The sequence below is a fragment of the Folsomia candida genome, unplaced genomic scaffold (genome assembly GCF_002217175.1).
Source record: "Folsomia candida strain VU population unplaced genomic scaffold, ASM221717v1 Fcan01_Sc003, whole genome shotgun sequence".
In the NCBI taxonomy this organism is placed as follows: Eukaryota; Metazoa; Arthropoda; class Collembola; order Entomobryomorpha; family Isotomidae; genus Folsomia; species Folsomia candida.
This window is the reverse complement of record NW_019091195.1, coordinates 3,189,850-3,199,902: the sequence shown is the minus strand read 5'-3', so window position 1 is coordinate 3,199,902 and position 10,053 is coordinate 3,189,850. Positions and strand designations below refer to the sequence as shown.

The window sequence follows — 10,053 nt, the reverse complement described above, 5'->3', positions numbered from 1 at the left end:
CCTTGAGTGACAACAAGGCCTTATCAATCTGTTATGTTCTTCCTTCTTATCAAAACTGTTTGTGCATCATTGTGTACATTACAAGGTACCTCAACCAATAGGCTCATTATGTAGCAAAGAATCTACATTTATGTTAATTGTCCGCAAGTACGTATTTATGCTTTTATGACATTTCGAAACATACAAAAATGTACTGAATGTGTGTATGTACGTATTGCATATTGTTTTCAAATTATGCAGTAACATGAGTTTGCTTTGCATGCCGACTTTATGATTACTCGAACAAGTTGTACCGAATAAATAAATATGCAACGTCCACTCATGAGTTAAAATACAATATAATAACATTTTAACGAAAATTGCTTCTGTTTCAAACATGACCCCAACTATTTATGGCTTGGTGAAAGCGTTGGTTTTCTGCATGAGAAAAGTGATTCTTGGACATTATATTGCCCCATACCAAACCAACCCAGCGGCACCCAGCCGCATGTGCTTTCACCACCAAGGATCGCAAAACTTTCAACAATTTTCAATCTCGCCTTTTGCACAAAACACTGCAAAATTCTTTGACAATAAGCACTTATCATCGACAATTTATTTACTTTATTTTGTGAGGGACATTAATATCAGATCAAGATGTCGAAAGTTATCAGGATATTTCGCACATTGCGGAACAATTGGAAGAAGAGTACATTTGCAGCTATTTTAGGCTACTACGGAATCGAATATGCCAGAGACTGGCACAGGTTAGTTCTGAGAATAAATTAATTTCTGAACTCTGCCTGGTTAGGTACCGAATGTAAACCATACATAAAATCTGGTAATTTAAATACGTAGGAATTTCCTAATGATGCGGGAGTATAGCCGAGAAGCTCTTATCCACGGACAGAGACCTTTGCCAGCTGGAGCGAAGAACAAGCACATTACAATATTTCTTAATCCAACCTCTGGAAATAGGTTCGTTTCCCAACAAACTATTCGAAACATAAAATGTGGGAGATTTTTACTTCTTGAATTTATTAACGCAGAAAGTCAAAAGCCAAGCTGGAAAAATTTGCCGAACCACTCTTTCATCTTTCCGGATTTCTGGTCAACATTGTTCGAACAGAGAGAATCGATGAGGCCAGAGATCTTGCAAAGATAATTGAAAAGACAAACATTATTGCTTCTGCTGGAGGAGATGGTACTCTGTTTGAGGTAAATATTTATTTGCTTAGGATTAGTGGGTCTACTGAATTGAATACTTGAATAATCTGATTTGTAAAATGTTCTACATTCATTTTCTAGACCGTGACTGGATTACTAAGACGTGAAGACGCTGAAGAAGCATTGAGAAGATATCCACTCGCTGTTATCCCTGTCGGCTCTCATAATAAGTTTGCACATAATCTATTTCATAATAAAGCCGGAAAAGATTATTCAGACCCTCGATTAATTGCCGAAGCAGCAATGGCAGTGGTCAAACATAAAATCCGGCCACAGGATGTAATGCAAATAACGATTTCAGATGTCGATAACTCGGTATTACAATATTATGCAATATTTCATTGTATTTTTATTCAGCTAATCTCAGACTATAATTAGTAATTATTGTAATTATTAATTACAATTCTTTTAGTTACAGACACCAGAACCAGAGGTAGCTGCCGCTGCAGAAGATGTGACCAAGCCAAAGAAGCCATTTTATTCTGTGGATGAAATTTCGATTGGCAAATTCCGAGAAGCACAGAAAATAAGGGATGAAATGCCATCATTTTTCCCAAACTTATTTGCCACCTTTCTGTCACTGTATAGAACTCCACAAGAGAATTTCAAAGCAGAAATCCGTTATGTCCCAGCGTGTGATGGATGCATAACTTGCGTAAAGCCAAAACCAATAGTAAAAGCTTCTACTGATTCTCCTGTTACTTTCAAAGAAAGCAACGAACCATCAATTTGGTCAAGAATATTTTCAGTATTTAGACCTCAGCCTGTTCACGGTAAAAAAATACTGTCTTCAATTTAAAGTTGTGGACCACATTTTTAACTCTTCGTACTTTATATTTAGCTCAAACGACCACAGAAATTGATGCAGTTGATAATCCCTACGTTAATCCAGAATGTGGGACTTGGGAATCGTTTTGCGTGGACACGTCAGAATTAAATGTGAAAGTGGCAGGAAATGGCCGACTTCAAATCCAAGTAAATAAAAAGTTGGACAAGACTGATTTTATGATTGAAGGTCTGAAGAGGCGAAAGAATGCAAGTGCAAATTATGCTCAAGTCATTGATTGTCAAGAAATCGAAATCTTTCCAATAGATGGGCATAAGTACATGTCCATTGATAATGAAGAGTTTGAAATGAAACCAATCAAAGTTAAGTGTCTTAAAGAAAAAGTTTATTTTTTTGTTCCCTGATAGTTACAAAATCTTTTGTAAACATCGTAAGCAATTGTTGACATTAAACTAAACAAACTAAAGCAGTAGTACTACAAAATATAACTGACTTTTTTAAACTTATTTTAACCGTCTTAAGCATATCAATTCGCACAAAAAAATTAATTTAGCCCACGCCAACCCACTACCTAAAATTACAAAAGCCAACATTACATTTTCAACGTGAAACGCTTTCACTGGGACTTGACCATCCAGTGACTTTAGTATCTCATCCACAATCTTGTAAACGGATGGGTTGTTTCCCCGAATTTTTTCCATCCTTCGTACCCCTATCCTTTTGAACAAACAATGTATTTCATTTTTCCACCGTGAATATATTCCAGTTTCCAAAAATGAGTACGAAATTGAAGTAAAAGCATCCAAAAACTTTGAATCTTTTCTGAATCCCATGGACAATGGGATTTGTGTGAGATCGTCAGCGGATTTGAAAAGTGGGTCCATTTGTGGTTGGATGGTAAATTGCGATGCCGCATTCAATAGAAGGGACTGATCCCAACCCAAACAAACTTGGTCAATATTCAACATTGCATTTTCTACACAAGTTTCCGTACTGGAATCCAAGAGCATTCGGCGATTGATCCCTTTGACAGTGTTGAGATCAGACGTGTTGAAGAATATTAGTTCCACGATGCCAAAGAAGTTTAAAGTCACGCCATACGTTGACGTGGCCAATTGTTCCATGTCACGAGGAATCGATCCTTTCTCTGGGATGGACAAATACGAAACTAAATTGCTCTTGTAACCAGTCCCCATATTAAGAATAAAGAATAGCCAAACAGCTACCAACAGTTGAAGTTTAATGTTCTTGTTCGGGATCGTGACCGTTTGCTCCAGTGTTATGCAGTAAATTAAAACAAATGATCTGCAGAAGTAATCAGAATTACATAACCCGTCATCTTTACTAATCACAGCATCGATATAATTTTTCTTCTTCCACTGTGACCTTCTGTCTTCACAAACAAAAACTGAGTAAATAGTTGCAACTAGTGCACAAAATATGCCTAAAATGGCATACCACACACATGGTTGAAATGGGAGGAGCAATCCCCACATGTTCATAACTTGTGGGAGTGGATGTCTGGTCATAAAGGTCAACCTGACAAAGTCGAGGCATGCTGCGTAGTCGATGAGACCATCCAAAATAACGTCATGACCCAAGCTGTATGCTACTTCATACTCACTGTCCTCATAATATATGTCACCCAACAAGCCGATCCACGTCCCATTTGGCAGGAGAGTTCCATATCCTGACGTGACGTGAGTTGAGAAAGTAAAGTTGAAAGTTTTCGACGCTTCAGCCACAATCCTATAATTTGTTCCGTCAAAAGTCTCACCATCGTCCAAGATGAAGAAGTAAGGCGATGTCAAAAATCCGGAACATTTGATGTGACGATTGTTCAAACTGTGACCAACGCGTGGAGACAAAGATCGCAAATAGTGGGTTGGTGAAAAGGTCCGCGATATTGTGATTCCGATCTTGTGCTGAATCTTTTGAATTTCGTTAAGCTGTAAAAATTGCCTCAATACATTAAGGTTTTCGTGAAAGAAAATATATCTGTCCTTTCTCTTATTCCAAAATTGTTTATGCATATTTATGCTGGCAGAAAATGTTGGGAACACTGGTGCGATATGAAGGAGACTCGTGAAAGCAATGTCTTGTTCTCGTACTTGCATGAATTTGTGCTCAAAATCCCAGGATGAGTTGGTTCTATTATAAAATACAATTTGTGGGAGAAAGTAACCAATGTTTCCACACAATATTTCTAAATATTCGAATGACGGAAAGTGAGCATCCGTAAAAATAACAGTGAAAGGTTTGGCCCCATCATGTTGAAAAATTCTAATAACGTTTAATATTCTTGATATTGGGAAAGTAGTTTCAGTATGCTCTAGGGCACGAGATGAATACATATTTTGTAACAAGTAAACAATAAATGTATTCTGCAGCAACAAATTGGTATTCATTTTGTGGAAATATAAATATTTTGCCCGAATGGTGTGTAGCTAGAATGGGTTCAAAATTGTGGAATCCTTCCTATTTATTTCAAAAACGGAATTATTGTTGCAATCGAATTAGTGTGATAATTTCATGCTAGGTTAGACAATTAGGTCAGAAATTAGGCGTGTCATAGCTTACTAAACCAATTTAATGGGATAATTGGTGAGAAACTGCAGTCAGGGTTAAACAATCGCATTCGTCATGACTTTTGCACATGCACAATTTTAAATTCGGCCATAAAGCACGATGGATGACCTTTATGCTTATTGCATCGCATTGTTTGGTGGACATTTGGGCAGCAACCTTCAATAAGGAGCAAGACAATTCTAGCAAGTGTTCAACTGGTCAACATTAACATCCTCCGGCATTTCACTAAAATAGCAAAAGAAAGCCAGAATTACGTTGCGTGCCCTTTAAATTGACATATTTATTTATGTCCAAACCAAACATTTCTGCAACACTACAAGTTCCAAAAGTGAAATTCGACGATATGCGTATTTAGCAATAGCAGAACATTTTTCATGTAGAGTGAAATGTCCCTCTGAGAAACAAATGGAACACCGCACATAAGCCCCTTTCTAACTTACTTTCCATTTTCCATTTAATTTAGAGCCAACAAGTAAGCATGATATTTGGAATACATTCGTTACTCTCTGGACATGGCCGTGGCCTAGTATGATTAAATTGCTGTTTTTAGCTTGGAGCTATTTATGTCTCTCTCCATCCATGTTGCATACGTGCATGTATATTCACCCTTAATGCTCAGGCTTAATTTCGCTACAGTAGAAAGTTTATGCTGTCCAGAGAAAGCAGTGTGCATTTCGCAACCCATCCCCGAGTAACCCAATTGCCCAAGGTTCGGCTGTAACCGAAACCCCGAACTACATACACATTCCATTGGTGCAAATTTGTGTCGCTTTCTCCAATTCTATTTTAGAAAATTGAGAATTCGGAAGATTCGTAAACTACTTATGCAACAATATGAAACCAATCATGAGGATTCATGTCTGAAATTTGGTCAGATTCATCAGTAATGGGATGCATATGGAATAAAATGTGTTTAATTTGTGGTTGTATTTGTAAGGTGCCAGCTACGTCCCTGCTTCCAAGGAACTTTCTCTGACACTTTCTTGCTTTCTTATCGATTAAATTCTAGTCCCGTCCCATCCATACAATGTTTTTGCGTTGGTTGAGTCAGATTTAACTTTCTCTCCTTTCACTTTGCTCTCTCCTGCCAGTGGAAACCTGGCACTAGTTTGTTTCTATTTTTCCTGCTAAATAAGAAATATCTAGAATTTCACAGAACAGAAAATGTGATTTCTTGCTTTTATCTTGGCACAATAACCAATTTAATCCACGATTCCGGCAAGGAGACACACACGCGTATTGACTTTTTGTGTGGGGATTATATTGGTTTATAAGTGGATGCAATAACACGATGAATTATTTTCCGTCTTTGCCATTTCGTTAGAATAAGATTATTTGGTTCAACAATCAATTGAATCGACGAAAACCTCAATATACGTACGCTGTAAATAAGAGCTTGTGGAGAAAGTTTGGCACATAGCACAGCTTCAATTGCCGACGAGTCCAGAACAATCAGTATGGGTTACTGTTGGCCCTGTTCGACTTTAAATGGAGGCGTTTATTTTGCTGCGAGTGCTCACATCGTAAGTTTGATTCTTTATAATTAATTAATTTTAAAATTTATATAGAAGATGAATATTTATGAACTTGTTTTTGATGAATTTTAGTGCGTCGGGTTTTTCATGACGGGCTATTTAATTTATTACCATCTCCTGAGCATCGCTAATTACTATTCCGTAAGTGAAAAGGTTCCTGCACTGCTTATGCAAGGGACTTGGAACAAATATGAATCTTAAACCGAAGTCAAATATGCACAACGGTGAAAGTTTGACTTTTGTATGTAGAACGGGGTCGCAGCAACCACGGATGGGTTTTTCACGATCTGCTTGATATACTCGATACTGGTGCTGATCCTTGGGCTTTGCATTTTCAATGGGATTGAGCAGGTATGTACATGTATATTTATGATTGCGACCGGAAGTGAACAATGCTCCATTACTTCATACGTACCTTCTCGTTCTTAATTTAGAAAAAGAGTGGAATGTTGAAAGTCTCAACGATTTTGTTTGGAATTCTCCACGGCGTGATATTTCTGCGGGTGATTTACGTCATCATGTCGGAGCTAATTATGACCCTGGTGAATTCGGGGACTACTTCCTCGTACGGCGGGAAGGGGGACAGTTCTTCCTTTGGAATCATATTCTTCACATTCTTGTTCTTCACCACGGTCATCTACTTGGCAATCCTCACCATCTACATCCGAGATCTTCAACAAGCCAACAGTTCTGGAAACATTTTTAGCCAAATTCAACTCGGTGCTGGAGGCGGAGACGGAAATCCTCTCTACGCGTACAATACCGTACATTGCCACCCGTAATTAATAATATTTGTTTTACCTGATTGGAGAACTTGACCTATTTGTACACACGTGTTTTTCGCGTCTGTCTTTTAAATGCCACGCGGGTGAAATTACTTATTATTACTTACGGACATTTCTTATGGTTTAAAATTGTAACAATTATATGTATTTAGGTTTCTAGTGTCGGTTGTAAATCTAAGTACTAAATAGTAGTAAATATTACTAAATATTAGTAGTATTTAGAAATCCTAACGGACTCAATATTTTCAATATGGCTTATTTCGTTTAATGAGTACTTAGCTGTTTTAGTGCGTCGATTTATCCCGGAACCCTATCTACATACATATATAAATATCACTATAGACATACTTTCTGTACAAGATTCATTGAGATTGAAACGCATACTTACATGTAAATATATAGATAAATATAAATATATACATAAATCGTGTCATAGTTCGCCGTTAGTTTATTGTAGCCGTGAAGACTGTACTTGTGCAGAGAGAAAGTAACAGAAATAAACCTTAATTTTAGATGGGTATTAACCTCAGATTATTTGAAGCATCGTCATTTATTTTCTTGTTCGGCTTAAAATTACAGTTGTCAATTTTAGAACTGCAACAAGCACCTCAAGATTGGCGTTTAGCAACGGTGGACGCGTCGCCTTTCTCCTTATTTTCATAGGCTGTTTGACCTGGTGTATCCGTTGGTTCCACTATTTTCCTCCGATTCCACCACTGCTCCTTGTCAGTTGCAAATGCTACAAATATGAAAGCACTCACGAGGTAAATTGCTGCAGAAATAAAGAAGACTGATCTCCACCGGTGTTGATCTGTTGGATGACCACGAGTGAGGGAACCTGCAATCGAAGAAAATGTCTGTGCGCTTGAGACGAAAACATGCAATTGTTCATGTGCATACATGTTGATAACGATTACCTGCAACTGCAGACACTAAAAAACCAGCTAAATTTCCAACCGTGTTGGTAAATCCCATTACCAAACCTGCATAGTTAGGGCCAATTTCTACCTGATTTGGGATGTAACCTATTTATGTATGTAGGCAGAGTGTGTCATTTTAAGTATATACTTCGTAAAAATTTCAAATATGGAACAATTGGAATAATAAAAGTACTTGCACACACTCCACCAGAAACACCCACGGCAGTTGTCAATAAAATTACAGCGCTTGTTCTTGAACATCCGACCAAAGACGCACCCACAAGCGCAAGAGCCGCGCCAACCTCGGCTATAGATGTACATTCATGTGCATACATATGTGAGTTACATAGTCACATTAAATAAAATTAATTAATGTGGCGCACCAATTATGTGACATGTCTTCCTCACTACCATCTTCCTTGCTAATTTCTTTGATATGCAAATATCTGCAATAATTGTGATGCAATTTGAAAATGTCCATTTTGCTAGACTCGGTGCGGCAGAGAGCCAACTGTTCTGTAAAATTGAACAGGTTTTTCAATTATGAAAATCACTCTTCATAAACGTTGCATGCCTCCCATACATTTTCCATGCTAAAGTCTAAGACTGTTTTAAAATATGTGGGCAGCTCAATCAGCAGTGTGTATAAGCCCCACCCATGACAAAATTCAATGATAGCAATCGCCCAAACCGGCCCTGAGGTTAGAATAGCTTTAAACGGCATTTGGTCTGGACGCTGTAAATAAATTTTGGAAAGATTGGTTAAATTCAATGATATAATTAAACTACGAACAAAGCCAAATTGTGTTTTGGTGATATTAGTCAATTGTGTAGCTATGTATGTACCTCTGCCGTGCTAGTCCCTATTGATTGTCTTATGTACTTTTGCTCCTGCCATGAAATTCTGGGATGTTCCTCCGGAGTGTCGTAAACGAGATAAATCCACAAAATAAACCACAGCATTGTAACTCCACCAGAAAAGTAGAACACGGAAGTCCAGCCCCCAGCCCATCTAATCAAATATCCTGAGGTTATCATGGACAACGCTGCGCCAAACTCGCATCCTATCAGCCAACAGCATGATTTCCTCAGTGAAACACCAAACAATATGTAGACTAAAGATCATCACCTGAATATGCCATCGACGAAAGAAAACTCCTCTCATTTGGAGGTGACCAAGCCGCAAGTATCTCCAACAGAGCCGGAAAGATGAATCCCTTTAATTTTACTAGACCATTATCATCCTATTTTAGAGTATTGAATAATCTGTATAATGATCACCTGCCCAAGACCCTCGATAATTCTGCAATACAACAGCATCCCAACATTTGTCCTCGCTGCTATCGGAGTAAGAAGTGTCATTAGCCCAGACAAGGCAAGGCCCAATCCGAACGGCCATTTTCCTCCGACCTTGGAGACAACCCAACCTCCTGTGAAGGATAGAAAATTAAGTTTTGTCGTAGCTATGAATATAAGCCAAATATATTGTGGCTATTTTTCATAAGAAATATTAAACTTGAATATGGTACATACCTGGAATTTGTGTAAGAATGTACCCCCAGAAAAATGACGAGAGAACCATTGCTTGTTGATTTTCATTCCATTCAAATTCCCCCTCGCCATATTCCTCCAACAATGCCGAACTTTCCGACTTGTTTCCTAGAGCATCCTCTGGATAAACACAGACGCCGCTGGCTGAATCATTGCGGGTGCCATCAGCAGAGCTTCCTTGCATTGGATCAGATTTGATCATTGCAGTGATTGCTATTGCCATGTTGAAACGCATTGCATAAGTTGCCATCAATCCGCATGAAGCCATTAGTGCTGTAAAATTAACTTCTAATTAATCCTTGTATTTTTTGATTGAAACTTGTACTAGCTTCAACTTTTATTTAGAAATGACCTGTAGTGTGTCGTCGTCCCCACCCTACAATTTTAAACTTGGGGTAATTCTTTAATGTTAAATTATTTGCCGTGTTTTTCGATCTTCTTACCTTTTGGCCGCTTAATAACTTCCTCCGGAGGAACATTATTGGTCCCTTGAGAATCTAGGAGCGGTAACGTCTCTCCCGATGTGGTACGAGTGGATTCAAATGAATCGTCAAAGTCATCTAAAGTGTCGTCATTTTCCGCAACATTTGAAACTTTCTCATTGTCCTTCAGATAATTTATCGAATTTACTTTTTGAGAGTCTCCCATTCTTTTTATTTATTTGCTTAATAATTTTATTA

General features: G+C 38.0%; 4 protein-coding genes across 4 annotated transcripts; 2 read left to right on the top strand and 2 right to left on the bottom strand.

The window, feature by feature from the left end:
* The first annotated feature begins 474 nt into the window (after positions 1-474).
* On the top strand, positions 475-2,481 carry LOC110846313 (acylglycerol kinase, mitochondrial). The gene is made up of 6 exons (XM_022093013.2): positions 475-746; positions 838-957; positions 1,029-1,197; positions 1,288-1,521; positions 1,619-1,979; positions 2,048-2,481. The coding sequence occupies exons 1-6, from the start codon at positions 637-639 to the stop codon at positions 2,395-2,397; spliced, it is 1,344 nt and encodes a 447-aa protein (XP_021948705.1). The 5' UTR covers positions 475-636; the 3' UTR covers positions 2,398-2,481.
* A 3,143-nt stretch (positions 2,482-5,624) lies between these two features.
* LOC110847114 lies at positions 5,625-7,433 on the top strand. Its single transcript, XM_022093970.2, has 4 exons — positions 5,625-6,105; positions 6,190-6,258; positions 6,367-6,468; positions 6,552-7,433. The coding sequence occupies exons 1-4, from the start codon at positions 6,040-6,042 to the stop codon at positions 6,897-6,899; spliced, it is 585 nt and encodes a 194-aa protein (XP_021949662.1). The 5' UTR covers positions 5,625-6,039; the 3' UTR covers positions 6,900-7,433.
* On the bottom strand, positions 7,427-8,865 carry LOC110846754 (sialin). The gene is made up of 6 exons (XM_035849043.1): positions 8,669-8,865; positions 8,377-8,558; positions 8,234-8,268; positions 8,016-8,129; positions 7,820-7,927; positions 7,427-7,740 (listed from the first exon to the last, which is right to left on the bottom strand). The coding sequence occupies exons 1-6, from the start codon at positions 8,858-8,860 to the stop codon at positions 7,511-7,513; spliced, it is 861 nt and encodes a 286-aa protein (XP_035704936.1). The 5' UTR covers positions 8,861-8,865; the 3' UTR covers positions 7,427-7,510.
* A 72-nt stretch (positions 8,866-8,937) lies between these two features.
* On the bottom strand, positions 8,938-10,021 carry LOC118432924 (sialin-like). The gene is made up of 4 exons (XM_035849042.1): positions 9,817-10,021; positions 9,356-9,646; positions 9,104-9,252; positions 8,938-9,039 (listed from the first exon to the last, which is right to left on the bottom strand). The coding sequence occupies exons 1-4, from the start codon at positions 10,019-10,021 to the stop codon at positions 8,938-8,940; spliced, it is 747 nt and encodes a 248-aa protein (XP_035704935.1).
* Between the last annotated feature and the right edge of the window lie 32 nt (positions 10,022-10,053).